The sequence below is a fragment of the Sinocyclocheilus rhinocerous genome, unplaced genomic scaffold, assembly GCF_001515625.1.
Source record: "Sinocyclocheilus rhinocerous isolate Xijiao unplaced genomic scaffold, SAMN03320098_v1.1 scaffold4039, whole genome shotgun sequence".
In the NCBI taxonomy this organism is placed as follows: domain Eukaryota; kingdom Metazoa; phylum Chordata; class Actinopteri; order Cypriniformes; family Cyprinidae; genus Sinocyclocheilus; species Sinocyclocheilus rhinocerous.
In genome coordinates this window covers 275,617-294,077 of record NW_015648502.1, presented here as the reverse complement: position 1 = coordinate 294,077, position 18,461 = coordinate 275,617, and the positions used below count along the sequence as shown (strand labels likewise).

Genomic DNA, 18,461 nt, shown 5'->3' with positions numbered 1-18,461 from the left:
GCTGCTGTGAGAAAAGGCTATAAACGATCCGCCACCTGCAGCATCCTCACATGCGATAGCCTAGTAGCTGGGACAACTTCTTTATGTTAACAGACGTGACGTAATGACGCAGTGCCATGCTCGAATTTCCCGCGAAAACCTATCTGTACCACTCAAATTAGAAAACATTATTATAAGATAACCATTATGAATCGGGCTAAAGTAAGGTGATAGTTTTGAACACTGGGTGGTTATGTACTTTCTCAAATATTGATTTAGGATCATTTTTAACCAAAAAAAAGTTACGGACTGCAGCTTTAATATAAATTTTATTTAAAAATGGATTAATATATCTAATTGAAAATAAATATCACATTTTGTTTACTATTGTTATGTATATTCTATTTACTACCTTTAAATTAAACAGTGTGATAAATCGGCGATTATATCACCAATTAGCCACTCTGCACTTTTAGATATATCGGTTGACCTCTACTTAGGAAGTAGCTGCCTATGCAGGTAGTCGACAGCAAGGCAGCTCACTAGGTATTGGAACAGAGTCCAAGAGTTATTGTTTGCCAACAGTGTGTTTGTGTGTGTGTGTGTGAAAAAGAGAGATGCTATTTTACTCACTAATTTTATCAGTGTCCTCATCCTGTCCTGCCCCTGTGTTGACAGCGAGGTCTCGTCCAGAGCTAAATCGGGAAATGTGCCTTTCTTCACACAACAACAACCCATCAGCAGCCCATTTCCTCCTCTCTTTTGCTTTCTCTTCCTCTCTATTTTGTCATTCAGTACATAAATACTCCACCTGTTTCAGGACAGGGCAGCAACCACTGATGTCACTTCCTGTCTTAACTAACTGATGGAGCAATTATGTCTTAGCAGTCAATAACTGGCAAATCACATTGTGGAGATCAGGAGACAGCCAGTGTCTGGCATTTGGTAAAGGTCGCAGAGGAAGCAGGAGGGATGATGGTGATGGAGGAGACAGAGATAATGTGTGCTGCGTACATGAAGCTCCATCGTCATCATCATCATGAGCAACATTACAATCCGCCCACTACTCCTTCATGAAAGTTCTGCTAATGCAGTTTCCTTGAACACACATACAGTAGTCAAACACTCGCACATGCACATACGCACACTCATCTGTGTTTTGCATCAGCTGTGTGAGTGAAGAGCAACAGTGTCCTTGAGTTACAAGCACTGAACCTTTTTCTTAGACGTACAATATGTGCTAAAGACATGAATGATCATTTAGCTTGTTGAGATTTTTTTCCACCTAGAAACCACATAGCCACCCACTAAAAACCACTCAGAACACCTTAGAAAATGCTAGCAACACTCAGGCAACCACCCCTCAGTACTCTAGCGTTGTGATGTTGACTTTTGCACAGGCAAAAAATCCCTAAAAAAATTTTAAAGTCTATGTGTCTTATGTTTGTTTTTTGTATTTTGTTCCTTTACAGTAAAGTTCCTCGGCCAGAGAAACTAGCTAGTCACGTATTTGAGGTGGACGAGGATGCAGATAAGGAGGAGGTAAGGGTGAATTGCCTATGATTCCTCATTGTTTTCCCTGGAAAAACAAACAAACAAAAAACACTTGTAGCAGGGGTTGATTTTAAGTAAAACTAACAGATTTTTTTTTGTTTAGTTATATGAAAATCATGTTAAAACTATTTTGGAAATTTTTTATTATGCTTTCTTAATTTTTCATCTCAAAAGACTTTTATGTACAGTTTTTTACACTTTCAGTCTATAAAGCTATGAAAAAATTGATTATATAAATATAAATTATTATTATGACGGAATTATTATTTTTATTATATTAAGTGTCAGAAGACTTTTATTTTGAAAGCGATGAGAACCAAGAATTATGAACCCAGAATTATGTTTCAAATTATGATTGCAAAGAGCGAAAAATATTAGCTATTTTAACATTTGTTGACAATGTTGTAGCGCGGCGAACAATTTTGTCTCTAATGAAGTTTTTTTCTAAATGTAACTACAGTGTCAGTGAAGAACATGATTAAGATGACATATGAGACAAGTGATAAAAGCTAAAAAGGTCATTATAATTACAATCTAGCTGTAATTTTGGGGGAAAAAAACGTGGAAATATTATTTAATTGCATGTAATTAGGTTACGTAAATTATTAAATGTGAAACTTGAGTCAACAGTTTTAAATGTTAAAATCTATCATCTGTCTATCTATCTATCTATCTATCTATCTATCATTTGTTTATTTTATTTTTAACCCACAAATGTGCCATTTATATGATTCAGAATGCAGCACTGTAATTACAGTGATTAATGTCATTATGCAGCCAGAAATTTGATCACATTCAGCTGTTTAAACTCACTCTGCCTAGACCTTTGTTTGATAAACTTATGAAAGAGTACAAGAAACTCGTGTGCTATTATTTCTTTACTCTACCATTTTCCTTAGTATGGTGACAGGCAAAGGAAATGGTATTCACCATATCTACATACATGCACCATACTTCATCAGCCTATTACAACACATGATTTATCTCGCTCTCCTTTTCTCTGTTCTCACTGGCTGATAAGCAGAATAAATAAATAATAAGGAACTTACAGCTCATTAGTAATGCGTTTGTGCGGAGCCTCTGGGACTACATTAGCCTTAGAGAAAGAGCAGACGCAGGACTCTGTCTCTGGGCTATCTGATTCCCTGATTGGGTTTCACCTACATTTCCCAGAATTCCAGCTCCATGTCTGCCGTTATGTCTGAGCGCTCACTCAGGGATGGAGTTTGTTTGTACAGTTTGAAGGCTGTTCCCTGTAGGAATGAGAGAGAACATAAATAATGGAGGGGGTCAGGTGAAAATGGACTTCATGTTGAAACACGGAGGAGGGCGTCCAGAGGCTCTAATGTGGGAAACTGTGTTAGATATCGACATGTTTTTGTTCAGGCTTGAAGAAACAGATGAAGTCACAGTGTGTGGGTGTATGATTGCACCTGTGTGTTCTTATATGTGCTTGTTATGTTCTTCCCTGGTTCCTGAAGGATGCTGCCTCGTTGGGCTCTCAAAGAGGGGGCGTGTCCAAACACGGCTGGCTGTATAAAGCAAACATGAACAGTGCCATCAGTGTTACCATGAGGGTGAGTTAGCAATATACACAAGCCCTTTTCAGATTTAATGATGATGAATTTGTGATTGAGATGATCACTGTGTTTGAAATAAAATAGTAGCATACTGAATAGAACACAGTTTATACTGTATATTTAAAAAAATATATAAAACACAACACATTATGCAAAGATAAACATTTCATAAATTAGTAGGCTATATTGTTGTCACCACAATGCATGCTTAATTGGAATCTCTACTCAAAGCTGAAAATAAAAGAAATCTTGCTTGCAAATTACACAGCTGTTATTCATATGGCCCCAGTTGATCAATCAGTGTCTTCTGAAGTGAAACAATATGTGTATGTGGAAAAAAATACTACTATTTTAAACTTTTTATGCTATAAAGCATCACTGATAGGTTATAGTATCTCTTTAATTCATTAAAGGCATAGTTTAAACAAAAAAGAAAGTACCGTCATCATTTACTCACTCTGAAGTTGTTCCATAGATGTATGAGTTTCTTTTTCTGTTGACACAAAAGAAGATATTTCAGAGTTTTGTTATCAAAACAGTTGACGGTAGCCATTGACTTCCATAGTATGGAAAAAATACTATGCAAGTTAATGGCTACCAGCAACTATTTGGTTACCAACATCCTTTAAAATATCTTCATTTGTGTTCAGCCGAAGAAAGAAACTACAGGATTTGGAAAAGCTTGAGGGTGAGTAAATGATGACAAAATCTTTAAGTGGCATTCACAGTTATTACCTCAAAAATATTCTTTATTTTATTCAAATAATAAGTTGAAATGGTTGAATATGGTTGATATTACTTCCAGTTCATTTGTCACACTAAATGGTCAAGTAGAGTTCATTGCATTGTGGGATATAGTAATGTGCTGTAGTTGCACACTGCATGTTTTGAAAAATGTTCATGCATACAGGAGATTTTCATATCTTGCATGGTATGCATACTGCACACTGCAAAAATAGTAGTATTTTTGAGATCCGAGCATAGCCATAGCATCAAGTTTTGATGTCATTGACATGACATGGAGTGCAGTTTCTGCATAGCTTTATGTTCAGCTGCTTGTTTTTAGTTACGGACAGAGCTATGCAAATTCTGACCCTTAGTCCTGCTCTAAGAAGCAGATTTGTGCTCACCATGCGATAGACAGGAAGTGGGGCCTCACCAACTTCCACTTCTCACTAATCCATTTTCCCATGGTCCCATTCCACTAGATGCTATTTTTAGAATGAACATAGAGTGTTTACATCTGCTATTTTCATTTAATGATCTTTGCGTTCTCTCTTTCTTTCCCTTTAGTCTTTTAAGAGAAGGTATTTCCATTTGACCCAGCTGGGAGATGGATCATACAACTTGAACTTCTACAAAGATGAGAAAATATCTAAAGAACCCAAGGGAACCATCTTCTTGGACTCCTGCATGGGTGTCATCCAGGTAACTACCTGTGCAAGAATCCATGACATGTTTAAAAATGCAATTCATACATGTATTGGCTCAAATGGACCTATTCTATGGTGAACAAGTTTTTAATTTTTGAATTTATATATAAATTTGGTTTAGTTTCAAAATGAAAATAAATTTGTAAATTTTCTGGGTATATAAAGTAAAAAAAAAAAATTAATGGTTATGCTGTCCTTATGTCATAAAGAAAGAAAAAGGCCTTTCCTCAAAAAATGTGTGAAAAGAAAACTACATGAAGTAATTTTTAATCTTTTATTTTATTCTGAAAATATATCTTAACAAAAAGTCATTTGGTGCAACCAACCTGCATAAATATATAATATAATATATTCCAGCAGACCTCTCATTACTCTGTCAAAGTCTTAAAATAGATAATATGACCTTTTTATGACAAGGTTAGTTCAGGTTCTAAAATGGCATGTGGTACAACTCATATATTAATAATAAATATTTCTAAATTAATAATATTACATAAAATATAACTAAAAACTAATTTTTTCTTGGAAAATAATGATAATCAGATTTATTCAGTGTGTAAGGAAAATGTTATTTATGTTTATCAGTCTGTTACTTCTATTGTAACTCATTATACTGTAATTGACTGTAATTATTGCTTTTTTACTGAGGGATCGAACCAAGCTAACATGATACTCTGTAGTAATCAACATTGTTCCACAAATTTTATCGATGCAGCTTAACTTGTATTGAACCCAGAACATTCCTTTTAAAGTTCATAAGGACGCCAGAAGAATAAATTCTTTGTTTTGTGTATTTACTGCAGCACAAAGCAGTTTATAGAAGGAGTTCAGATCTCTAATAACATCCTCATGAGTCCCTTCCTTTGTCTCGACCAAGAGGGGATATCAGTGTTTGGATGGCCAGTTCCTCAGATGGGGCTACTCAGGGTTGCAGAGAAAGAGAAAAAGATAAAAACGAGCGAGAGGTACAGAGGAAAAGATGAGGTCCAGCCTAATTCACGCATGATTTCTCCCAGGGTCAAATATTTCCATTTTCTCCTGTGGTGCGCACAGTGTATGTGTGAGTGCAAATGTGATCACATTCCTCGATTCACCAGCCCTCCTGAAAGAATAAAGTACTTCTTTGGTATGCGCAACCTGTTTTCAACATCTGTTTTTAGACATTTTGTCTATTTTCCACATTTCAGACAAAAGAGAAATAGTAAAAGTTATTTCTAGGTCTAAAACCTAAACATTTCAAAAGGTGCACATGCAAAGCAGCCAGATATTCCTCAGCAGTCGTCTGGGAATAAATGGCTTTCAGCTCCTGCTGCAGGATGGATATATTTTCCAGAGTCATTTCTGGTGTAAATTCGTTATAAATTCATAAAGTGTAAAATCATTCCAATGTCTTGGGTGTGCTCACATTCCCATAGGAAAGAAAAGTAAAAAAATAAGAACTTATGTCTCGATTGTTTCTTCTTGACACCAATGAGCTTAAATGGAGTTCAAGTGAAGATTTTACTTCTCAGAATCTATTGTTTCTCAGATTTTTCTTCCAGAACAAATACCTCACTAATAGTCCAGTAAGTTTCATAGGAGTTTCATAAGAGATCTAACAATGTCTCGAACTTGCCAAGATACCAATCAAAAGTCAATTTCCAATTTCAATAAATTAAAAACAAAATCTCAACAAATTCTTCCAAGGCTAAATTATATGAGCTATATGCTATTCACTGCCAGTGGCATGACTAGAAATGTCTTTCTTTCTCTGTCACCATGCAGAACAGTAAGGTGCGTCGTTTTGCATTTGAGCTGAAGATGCAGGATAAAAGCACGTATCTTCTGGCGGCAGACAGCGAAGGAGAGATGGATGACTGGATCAGCACCCTCAACAAGATCCTCCACAGCAGCTTTGAGCTCGCCATGCAGGAGAGGAGGAACGGAGAACTGCACGATGGTGTGTGTTTGAGTGTGTGCACTTCACAGATGTGTATGTCTGATTTCATGTATGTTCGCTGGCATGTGTTGATACATTACTATATATATATATGTGATAATATAAGATTGTTGACACAGTTAGAATACGCAGACATGTATTTGCAGATCCAGCTGGCGTGGTTGTGTTTCATGTATGTGTTCTTTGAAGTGACCACCCACTATTTAAACAACTTTTAAAAGATAGTTCCATATACCCAACACTCCTGAAGTGACGCACACATAGCCATGCACAAACAGTAACACTTAACACCTCTTAAACCCTTTGGATTTCACACAGGAGAGGAGGTTGGGAGTCTTTATTTACATTTGATGAGTTTCAAAGGACGGCACATTCCTTTCTTCTCGCCTCGAATGAAACAATAAACACCTGTCGGCCAATCAGAGTGCAGAACCAGATATAACTAATTACTTGTGGAGCTCGCTAAGGCGAGCATGACTGTTGCTATTAGTCATACTTAGGGTTTGGGATCAGAACAAACTTCTGACCCTAAGAATTATACTTTTAGTGCCTAACTCGTCTCGCAATGTTTGTTCTAAGGACATGAATGATACCTCAAATCATGCAGAGGAGATGTGTGCTGTTTCAATAGACAGATTAATACAATAAAATGGGCAAAGAATCCTTTTGACTTGCCTTTAGGGAGGAGCCCTAAACCACCACCAGTGTGCAGCATCCACTTGGATGATGCGACGGACAGGGTGAGCACCCCCTGCTGGCCTCACTAACACCTCTTCCAACAGCAACCTAATTTTCCCAGGAGGTCTCCCATCCAGGTACTGACCAGCTCAACCCTGCTTAGCTTCAGTGGGCAACCAGTCTTGGGCTGCAGGGTGATGTGACTGTGGCCATACCATATATGTTCATGTCTAAAGGGTTAGTTCACCCAAAAATGAAAATTCTGTCAATAATTACTCACCCTCATGTCGTTCCAAACCCGTAAGACCTTTGTTCATCTTCGGAACACAGATTAAGATATTTTTTAATGAAATCCGAGAGTTTTCTGACCCTGCATAGACAGCAAGGGAACCACCACGTGCAAGGCCCAGAAAGGTAGTAAGGACAGTGTTAAAATAGTCCATGTGACATCAGTGGTTCAACCGTAATTTTAGGAACCTATGAGAATACTTTTTGTGCGCAAACAAAAATAGTGACTTCATTCAATAATTTCTTCTCTTCCGTGTTAGTCTTCGATGCGCGTTCATGAGAGAACCACGACGCATACCTGTGATGCTGCTGACGCAGGAGTCGGCGTTCTAGCTTTTTATGAAGCTACATTTTACTATCTATCTAAAATACTTAACTATTTTAACAATGTCCTTACTACCTTTCTGGGCCTTGAACGTGTCCGCTGCGTTGCTGTCTATGCAGGGTTAGAAAGCTCTCGGATTTCATCAAAAATATAATTTGTGCTTCAAAGATGTACAAAGGTCTTACGGGTTTGGAAAGACATGAGGGTGAGTAATTAATGACAAAATTTTCATTCCTTTAAACATGAACTATCCCTTTAAAGCCACTCTGAATACTTTAGAAACTGCATAGTTAGCATCCAAACACTCTAGGAACTCCCTCGCAACCACCCATAACACCCTAGAAACCACATATGACATATACTCATTTTTAAACCAATTTGGAATACCTAAGAAGCTTCAAAGTAATGCCCTAGTAACCACCCACGATACTCTAGCAACCACCCAAAACCCTCTAGCTTTGATCACAGGAATAAATTACATTTGTACTTTGGATCAAATAAATGCAGGTTTGGTGAGCAGAAGAGAATTCTTTAAAAACATTAAAAATCTTACTGTTCAAAAACCTTTGACTGGTAGTGTACATCCACTCACTCTTTAATCATAAAAAATGTAGTTTGACAGCTTTAATGTTTGAGCAGCCACATTTTTGTGTTTGTTGTTATGATTTGACACTGCTATCTGACAGTTTTCCCAGTCCGCTACATGTTGATTTATAGACATTGGGACTAATGACTGTGTTTGCTGGTTTTGAGTGTTTCAGCACAGTTAAAAGTGTGTTTTCTCTCACACAGATGATGAGCTAGGCAAGACAGACATCTCGCCGGGGAATTTTCAGGACAGTTTCCAGGTATTGTGAACACATAGACGCACATATAGACACGCATGATCTCCTGATTAGCTGATTATACAAACAATCATCTACAGTTTCACAGGGTGTGTGTGTGTGTGTGTGTGTGAAGGTGAATACTGGTCTTTGGCTCCTGTGTCTTGACTGTAGTATGATCTCAATGCTGGCGTCCTCGCTGTCTGCCCTCTCTCTACACATCCACAGTTTTTCCACACACCCTTAGTCCTCTAGGCTAATGTTTTCCAACCATTCCACAATGAACCACCCACACTTTGGAACACAGACACACACACATCCCATCTCTATCTTGCTCTTTATTCTCCTGTCTGCCGTCTCTCTCCTCCCTGGAATCAATCGTCTAGGCGCCTCTTCTCTCTAAAGTCAGAATATTTTCTCACACATCCCATGATACCTCACTTTAATGATGTTGAATACATTTATACTATTTCTTTTGTCTTATTTTGCAGTGAAAATATCTAAACATTCATAAAATGTGATGCATTTACTTCAGAATTAACAGTGTAAACAGATATTAGATAATTGTGCAATTGCAAATTATGTTACAAATGCACAGAGTAATTCTTGTCTTCCTTCTGTTTAATAAATGTAAAAAAAACATGCCATTTTAATGTTAAATCTAACTATATTTAGATTTAAAAACATTTATTTTTCAGATATATTCTCCGAAAATGAGTTCTATTATGTTATTTTACTTCTCATGTGCATTAATCTTGTTTTAAGTATTTTTAGATATTCCATTGGAAACCAAGACAAAATAGCAATTAAGAAAATTATTTTTATCATGCAATATGCTGGAACAGGAAACACAATCAGCTGGTAATTAGCAACTAGCAACCTGTTTTTGCTTTTCAGAGTGCGAGAGACATTGAGTCCAAGATGAGGAGTGAAACTCGTCTGAAACTCTTTACTCTGGACCCTGACACACAGGTGAGCCGCAGCTCCAATAATACATAATCCATTAAATCGCAGGGTGAGCTACTGGTTTTAAGCTATGTGTGTATGTTTTGGCCTGTAGAGACTCGATTTGTCTGGCATTGAACCTGACGTGAAGCAGTTTGAGGAGAAGTTTGGGAAGAGATTTTTGGTCAGCTGCAATGATCTGTCCTTCAACCTTCAGAGCTGTGTAGCAGAAAATGAGGAGGGACCTACTACTAACGTAAGATTCACATGCACAATCACAGTTGTTCTGTGGTTATAAAGCTCTTTTCTTTGGCTAAGTATTACTGTTTCTGATGAGCGATGTGTTGTGGCAACCAGCCAAACTCCATGGGAAAGGGGGAATTGTGTGTATATTGATAGTCAGCCCTGTATACGATTACATAAAGGTAAATGTGTAATTATTTCAATGTTAAACCAGTTTCTCCTATTCCAGTTTAATGTGCACACACACTTACAAGACTTCTCAATCAGCTTCAAGTGTAAATATTGTGCCTCTGTGGTGCTTGCAAACATTCCTCTGTTTGTTGAAGCGGTTCAACATGTCAGTTTGTAGCTCGACCCACACTTCTGGTACAGATTAGATGCAGCTTTACTGTTTTCTTCAGGTGGAGCCCTTCTTCGTGGTGCTTTCGCTGTTTGATGTGCAGAACAGCCGAAAAATATCTGCAGATTTTCATGTGGATCTAAATCACCCACTGGTCCGCTCCATGATCCCACCACCCAGCATGCAGATAAACGGAGGGGTGGACACACCTCACGGAGAAACTCTGCTTAGTGAACTGCCGGAGGGGATGCTGCAGTATCCCAAAAAAGTAAGAGGACTAATCTAACAGTTTATTTTCAGAGGCAGATGGATGGATGGATTGGATAGATTGGATAGATGCATGGATGAATGGATGGGTCGATTGAATAGAAAGATATAAAATAAAATACAATAAACAGATAGATAGATAGATAGAACAAGATATATAATGATAAGTAGAACGATAGCTAGATAGATAGATTGATAGATTGATAGAACGACAAACAGAACAAGATAGATAGAATGACAGACAACAGATAGATAGATAGAACGACACACAGAATAAGATAGATAGAACGACAGACAGAACAAAGATAGATAGATAGATAGATAGATAGATAGAACGACAGAACAGGATATATAATGATAAGTAGAACGATAGATAGATAGATAGATAGATAGATAGATAGATAGAACGACAAAACAAGATATATAATGATAAGTAGAACGATAGATAGATAGATAGATAGATAGATAGAATGACAAACAGAACAAGATAGATAGAACAAGATAGATAGAACGACAGACAACAAAGATAGATAGATAGACAGACAGACAGACAGACAGATAGATAGATAGATAGATAGAACAAGATATATAATGATAGATAGATAGATAGATAGATAGACAAACAGAACAAGATAGATAGAACGACAGACAACAAAGATAGATAGAACGACAGACAGAACAAAGATAGATAGATAGATAGATAGATAGAACTAGATAAATAGATAGATAGATAGATAGATAGTCTATAACAATAACTTAATTAGAAGTAAGAGAGAAGTTAAAAAGTGCAGAGCAAAGTTACAGAGTGAAGTGTGTGAGTGTGTTTACTTAGCTATACTTTGGGGACAATTTGTCCCAGAAGTTATCTATATCTAACCTCCCTTTGGGGACATCTGGGGACATCCTCATTTGGAAAAAGGATACATAACTGACAGAGTCTTTTCAGTAAGAAAAGTCTATGTGCTGATTTGTGTTTCAGGGTGTCTTCTCTGTGACGTGTCCTCACCCTGACATCTTCCTGGTTGCGCGAATCGAGAAAGTTCTGCAGGGAGGCATTACTCACTGCGCTGAGCCCTACATGAAGAGCTCCGACTCCAGCAAGGCAATGAGCCTAACACAACTACACACACATACAGAAACAAAACAGCTGACCCAAACATACACACACTCATATACCAAACAAAATAGAAGAACCAAAATACACACTGTCAATCAAAACAAAAAGTGGTTATTACAAGGATAAGGAAAGATTATCAGGGTTTAGGATCCATAAACTTGCAAACAATTCTACCACATCCCACAATGACCCCTTTAATATCCTGCCTAAAACTACACGACGATACCATCCAAAACCCCCGCAAGACTGCGAGGAATGTGAATTCCGCCCAGTTCACTGTTAATAAAATGTCTCTGGAGAGGTTGTGGGGAACAATGTGTGTGTTTTGCTTCACAGGTTGCTCAGAAGGTTTTGAAGAATGCCAAGATGGCCTGCAGCAGACTGGGCCAGTACAGGATGCCTTTCGCATGGGCAGCCCGGTGAGCCAAAACTGTCTGGAAATGTTCTGTTCTTCTCTCTCTGTGTTGTGTCAATCACAATATTTAATCTTTTTGTTCTTTTCCACAGGCCTGTGTTTAAAGATGCTTCAGGGACTTTGGATAAAAGCGCTCGGTTCTCCGCGCTGTACCGACAAGACAGTAATAAACTCTCAGAAGAGGATCTTTTCAAACTGCTGGCGGATTTTAGGAAGTCAGTATTCACCTCATGTCATCAGACTTGTCTTCACTAGAGATCCCTGTCCCTTTTACAGTACAGTAGATTCAGTATATTAAAACAATGGACTTTAAATGGAAATATTTTCCGAACATCATATTCTTCTGCAGTGTTTTTGCAGCTGTGGACGGTCCCACCGTTAGGAATGTGTTTTGTAGTACCTCTCCGTTTTTCAGGCCTCCTACAGATATATGAACTTCTAATATGAATGTACACTACCTGTCAAAAGTTTGGAATGATTAGATGTTTAAATGGTTTTGAAAGAAGACTTTTATGCTCACCAAGGCTGTATTTATTTAATCAAAAATACAGTAAAACAACTTAACAACTTAAAATATATTTTTTCAATTTTAATATATTTCAAAAAGTAAATTAATTCCTGCGATGGCAAAGCTGAAATTTCAGCAGGTATCACTCCAGTCTTCAGTGTCACATGATCCTTTAGACAACGTTATAATATGTAGTTATGATGCTAACTGTGAAAACAGTTTTTGCAACAAGGATGCATTAAATTGATCAAAAGTGACAGTGAAGACATTTATAATGTTACAAAAGATTTCTATTCCAAATAAATGCTGTTCTTTCGAACTTTTTATTCATCAAAAAATTATCACAGAAATATTAAGCAGCAAAAAATATGTTCAACATTGATAATAATAAAAAACATTATTAATAATAGAGCACCAGCAATAACTGATAATACCTGACAATGAAATAATTTTTACTGTAATTTTGATAATTAAATTAAATTAAATTGGTGAGCATTGGTGAGCTTAAGAGACAAAATAAACAAAAATGTTATTATTTATTATTTAATGTTATTTATGTTATATTTATTATTAAATTAAATTTATTTTATTGTATTGTTAAATTTATTTTAATAATACGATATTTGACCAATAATGTGTATGTCAAAATTGTATCCACAGACCTGAAAAGATGGCTAAACTACCTTTCATCTTGGGTAACCTGGACGTTACCATTGATAATGTCCCTCCTGATGTGGCTAGTAAGTCTTCAAAATATTTGTTAATATAACCTTAACATAATGCATGTCTTTTCTGATTTTTTTCTTCATAATTTCCACCCTGATCTCCTGAAACTGTGTGCCCTCCTTGTGTGCAATGAATTGGTCACTTGAACTCAGATTTTTTTCCTCACCATGGGCTAGATTGTGTCACTCCATCCTTCATCCCAGTGAGGCCTTTTGAGAGTAATGGTCCAAGCGACGGTGTTCTGTTGGAGATGGAGGAGTTTGTTCCCTGTATTGCCAAGTGCTCTCAGCCTTTCACCACCTACAACAATCATCTCTATGTCTATCCAAAACATCTCAAATATGACAGCCAGAAGTCTTTCGCCAAGGTACATTAGCATTATCAGCTGAAAGCTTCTTGCTTTTTCCATTTTCTTGCAAAAATTAGTGCCCTCTGCCAAAGGTATTGACATATGAGATGGTCAGTGTAATGAAGGCTCACACCCGCCGCTCCTAAAACATGCCCTTAGAGATTCGACAGTAAGTAGTTTTCTGGCTCATGTTCAGTCTTTATCTTGTGTGACTCAGGCGAGGAACATCGCAGTATGTGTGGAATTCAGAGAGTCGGATGAAGAAGATGCCCAACCTCTAAAGGTACAAGGTTGTCCCAATACCTTTCTCATATACAATAAATAAATAATATACAATAAATACTCAAGGTCTTTTCCTAGCCCTGTTCCCCTCTCTCCTATTCCACTGTTTTCTGTCCTTCCTTGCATTGCCCTGTTGCAATAAAGTTTAAAAGGCCAAATGACTTTTAAAAAAATTGCTCTGTTTGTGTGTCACTATTATGTATAGTGTATCTATGGTCGTCTAGGAGGTCCTCTCTTCACCAAACATGCCTATGCAGCTGTACTGCACCACCAGCAGAACCCAGAGTTTTATGATGAGGTGATGCATGGGACGCGATATATATTTTATAGGGGGCCAAGCACAAAGTAATATACCATATAGACAAACAGGAGTTCAAAATTAAAATCTGAAAAAATTGCCAAATCTCAAAAAATAAATAACTTGAGTAATGCCATCAGTAGAACCACAGATTAACCAATTAAATACTAAGAAATTCTAAAATTCAAGTTACACTTTTATTTCAACTTTTTGCTCAAATTGTTGTATGCTCATGTAATATTTTGAGGAACATGTAATATTATGTATATACGAGGAACCTGATCACTGTACACTGAAATGTACATTAATATATTTTAATTATTTAGGATTGTTTTAACCCCAAATAAAATGTTTTTTGTGTAAATATTGAAGATACTGATAATTTTTCAGACCGATCTCTTCATATTTTAGATTTTTTTTTTCTTTTCATTTTTTGTTTTTTGTTTTCTTTAAATCATATCGTGTGTGTTTTTGTACTGCAGATAAAAATTGAGTTGCCCACACAACTTCATGAAAAGCATCACCTGCTCTTCACTTTTTACCACATCAGCTGTGACAGCAGCACAAAGAAGCGGGACATAGTGGAGACCCCAGGTACAGCATGCTGGGTAATTGGGTTGCTAACAGTGTTTATATTTTGAGGCATGGGGTACTGCTCCAGGAACTTGCTGCTTTGTTTTTTGTTTTTGTTTTATTATTCATAACATTTTTGCGGCATTATCAGAGAGAGGCATACCAGTCAACCAATCATGAATTTGTAAGTGTAGTCATTGGATGTGGTGAACATTTTCTTCCACACATACTCTCACTGTCTGTCTGTTTCTCTGTCAGTGGGCTCTGCCTGGCTTCCTCTGCTTAAAGATGGTCGTGTTGTTATGAGTGAGCAGCACATCTCTGTGGCATCCAACCTACCAAATGGTTACCTCAGCTGCCAGGAGGGTGTAAGCAAGGTAAACCTACAATGCTCAGTCATAACAAAAAACATGCCGTGCTTGGCAAAGATTTCAGCCATTTGTTGAGCAAATGTGAACCTGTACCTGTTCTTTGTACAGAAATTGAGCCTTTGTGTGTGTGGTCTAATTTGCTATACTTTGTGAATATCTACATCTAATTATTATTTATCTTTTGTCTGAGTGGATTGTATTGCATACTGTAACAAAGTTCGTAGGTCGGGAAGAAGGAGACGGGAACCGGCGAACATTAAAGATTTTAATAAAATAAACAAACACGAACCTCGTTACACTGGTGCCGAAACCCGGGAGGGGGGAAGAAGGGACACGCTGCCAGAGACCCCTCGCCGCTGTGGTGAATCCGCGGTGCCTTCGAGCATGGCGGAGCAGTCTGCCGCCATGGACGCTCAAGGCGGTGGGCTGGAGTGAGTCACAGCGGCGAGGGATCTCTGGCAGCGTGTCCCTCCTTCCTCCCGGGTTTCGGCACCAATGCAACAACGTTTGTAGTTCGGGAAGAAGGAGACGGGAACCGGCGAACATTAAAGATTTTAATAAAATAAACAAACACAAAACGAAAGTAAAGCGGCAGCCCCTCGCGGACGACTGCCGCACACAAAATAAAGTCCAGGCCTGGTCCTCTCTCGTCCAACACTGTCGTCACTCCTCCTTTATCCTTCCGGAGCTCCTCCGTGAGACTCGAGACCGGTGAGTGGTGCAGGTGTCGCTCATTATCAATTACTCCACCGGCCTCGCTCCGTTCCCATGGCTCTCGGCCCCGCCCCCACTCGTCACACATACTATCACTTTTACAGAGGAAGAGGTTGCTCTTTAATAGCGCAGGAGACTGTTTCATTGATGAATCAACTTTGTCTTAGATATTTCTCTGAAAATTCCATAAACAACATTTCTAGTTTAGTCATGAAATTCTAGATAGCGCAGGCTGATTGGTCCTTTACATCGCTAGCAATCACTTTATTTATCATTTGGCACAAGTTGATTGGCTTTGCTGCTCCTACAGCCAGTTACATTGCATGGTCAACATTTAAAGTTGTCTGGTTCAGTGTTCGCTGTAAGCTGATCCTGCAGCACGCTATAGAGTTCCAATAAACCTTCAACCTCCCCCAGCTCCACCTGTCTAGATCTGTAACAGGATTTATGTATGCTTATTTATGCAGCAGCAACATATCTTACATGCTCGCTGCAGCATATGTTTGTACCTCTTGGCAGTATCAAGTCCATAATTGCTCTACAGCAATTAACATGCAATATAGCAATATATCCATAACATACTAAATCTATTCAGAGAGTTAGCATTATTATTATTAGTATTAGTATTAGGAGTATAGAGAGCTTTAAAATTTATGTGGATATAGTAGCTCATTGCGATCTCTGACTTTATTGGGATCTCTTAAAACACATTAAGACAAACACAAAAGATTAGTTGGCTATTTTCTCATGAAAATGAAATTAGGACATATGAGAAGGCATAGCTTTATAACACACATGGTACGAATTCAGCAAATGTCTCCATCTGCCCTTCATTTAATCTCATTTCTGTCTACGAGAAAGACATTAAATAGATCTTTCAGTGGGTGATCTGTCAGTATAATCAAAATAAACTGTTTAAATGTGATATTGTTTTATGGGTGTTGTGTTTGCAGCACTCCAGTCCTGAGATAAAGTGGGTGGATGGAGGACGTCCTCTTTTCAAAGTGTCTACACATCTGGTCTCTACCATCTACACTCAGGTCTGACTATATATATATATACTAATTATGCTCTTATTAACACAGAGAATCAACATCAACATTGTCTGAATTACATAATGTATATTTAGCCTTGCAGGCATGATTAGTCACAGGTTCCTTATTAATCTCGTCACAGTCTGTAATTTAAACATCTCTTTTTCACCTCCTCAGGATCAGCACCTGCACAATTTTTTCCATCATTTCCAGAGTATGCAGTCTGGTGACACCTGTCCAACTGAGGGTGAGCTTGTCAAATACCTCAAGGTGAGCATAGAGAAGTTAGAGAAGCAGGATTCTTCTGCATTAATTATTCTTATTATGGTGGGTTAAATGACAAAACATTACCCATAAATCCCCAGAGTCTTCATGCTATGGAAGGCCATGTTATGATCAACTTCCTGCCGACTATTTTAAACCAGCTGGTTCATGTTCTGACCAGCGCCAGTAATGAGGATGTGGCTGTAAACACCACCAGGTGAGAGAATAGGAGTCACCAAAATCAGAACATGCTGTCTTTCTCTTTCTGTCTCACATGCCCCCGTGTTGTTCATCTGTCTCCCCTGCAGGGTCATGGTCCACATTGTTGCTCAGTGCCACGAAGAGGGTCTAGAACACTACTTGAGGTCCTATGTGAAGGTAAATCAAGTTCTGAAACATTCAGCCATATTTATTGCAATGTACACTGTCATAGTTTTTTCAGTTTCTAAAATAGATCTTGTTTACATGATTTTCTTCCTGTTATTCCAGTACGTGTTTAAAACAGAGTCCTATTCAACCAATAACAGTAAGACAGGGCACGAGGAACTGGCCAAAGCCATGACATCCATTTTAAAGCCTTCAACCGACTTCCTAACCAGCAACAAGCTTCTCAAGGTAGTTTTGTTTTAAAGTTTCTGTTTTAAAACTCTTAAATCTCAGCAAGTTTGTTATGAGTTCTATTTGTCAATGGTTAAAATGTTTACTTCGGTGTTTCAGTATTCGTGGTATTTTTTTGAAACCCTGGTGAAGTCAATGGCACAGTACCTGATGGAAAGTGGCAAGGTCAAGGTAAACACAATTATAAACTCTCCTTTACTTAAAATGTACCTTTACTTTACTACTTTACTAAAGATTTACCATGGTAAGCATAGTTTTTCCCCAAAATATCCTGATTAAGACAGTGAAAACTTGGTATTTGCCTTCACTGTTATCAACAATGAAAATTAACCAAAATAAAAATATTCTGAAAGCTTCTCACTCTCCTGAAAGAGACCCTGTATTAAGGTAACTGTGGATTTTGGAAACAGTTTTTTAACATGGTTTTTATAAGGGACGCTGTATTAGGTAGTTTACCATGTTTCTTTTATTAATTGTCTTAGCTGTGTTGTTGTATGTGTAGTTGTCCAGGAACCAGCGATTCACAGCTTCATTCCACCACGCTGTGGAGACACTGGTGAACATGCTGATGCCACACATCACACAGAAGTATAAGGACAATCTGGACGCTGCCCGCAATGCCAACCATAGCCTGGCCGTCTTCATAAAGGTACAGCCAGTTCATTTTATACACCAATATTTGATTGTTTTGTCTGCAAAGTGGTCTCTGGGAGACATCCTGAGTTGTTGAGAGTTGTATTTGAAGGCTTGTATCATTAATGACAATTTGAGTTCATTTAACAGCAGTGTCTTCTCGC

The 18,461-nt window shown here is 37.8% G+C and overlaps 1 protein-coding gene across 1 annotated transcript in view; it reads left to right on the top strand.

The window, feature by feature from the left end:
• LOC107709735 (dedicator of cytokinesis protein 9-like) overlaps positions 1 to 18,461 on the top strand; it is a 51,564-nt gene that overhangs the window by 5,371 nt on the left and 27,732 nt on the right. The window contains exons 3-26 of the mRNA XM_016514329.1: positions 1,452 to 1,521; positions 3,015 to 3,110; positions 4,407 to 4,541; positions 6,311 to 6,485; positions 8,569 to 8,624; positions 9,498 to 9,572; positions 9,661 to 9,801; positions 10,190 to 10,396; positions 11,375 to 11,497; positions 11,849 to 11,931; positions 12,020 to 12,142; positions 13,096 to 13,175; positions 13,338 to 13,528; positions 13,728 to 13,793; positions 13,998 to 14,090; positions 14,573 to 14,684; positions 14,922 to 15,040; positions 16,702 to 16,788; positions 16,960 to 17,052; positions 17,148 to 17,263; positions 17,355 to 17,424; positions 17,536 to 17,661; positions 17,764 to 17,835; positions 18,167 to 18,313. Coding sequence (XP_016369815.1) covers positions 1,452 to 1,521; positions 3,015 to 3,110; positions 4,407 to 4,541; positions 6,311 to 6,485; positions 8,569 to 8,624; positions 9,498 to 9,572; positions 9,661 to 9,801; positions 10,190 to 10,396; positions 11,375 to 11,497; positions 11,849 to 11,931; positions 12,020 to 12,142; positions 13,096 to 13,175; positions 13,338 to 13,528; positions 13,728 to 13,793; positions 13,998 to 14,090; positions 14,573 to 14,684; positions 14,922 to 15,040; positions 16,702 to 16,788; positions 16,960 to 17,052; positions 17,148 to 17,263; positions 17,355 to 17,424; positions 17,536 to 17,661; positions 17,764 to 17,835; positions 18,167 to 18,313 — 2,656 coding nt within the window. The remainder of the gene's footprint in view (positions 1 to 1,451; positions 1,522 to 3,014; positions 3,111 to 4,406; positions 4,542 to 6,310; positions 6,486 to 8,568; positions 8,625 to 9,497; positions 9,573 to 9,660; positions 9,802 to 10,189; positions 10,397 to 11,374; positions 11,498 to 11,848; positions 11,932 to 12,019; positions 12,143 to 13,095; positions 13,176 to 13,337; positions 13,529 to 13,727; positions 13,794 to 13,997; positions 14,091 to 14,572; positions 14,685 to 14,921; positions 15,041 to 16,701; positions 16,789 to 16,959; positions 17,053 to 17,147; positions 17,264 to 17,354; positions 17,425 to 17,535; positions 17,662 to 17,763; positions 17,836 to 18,166; positions 18,314 to 18,461) is intronic.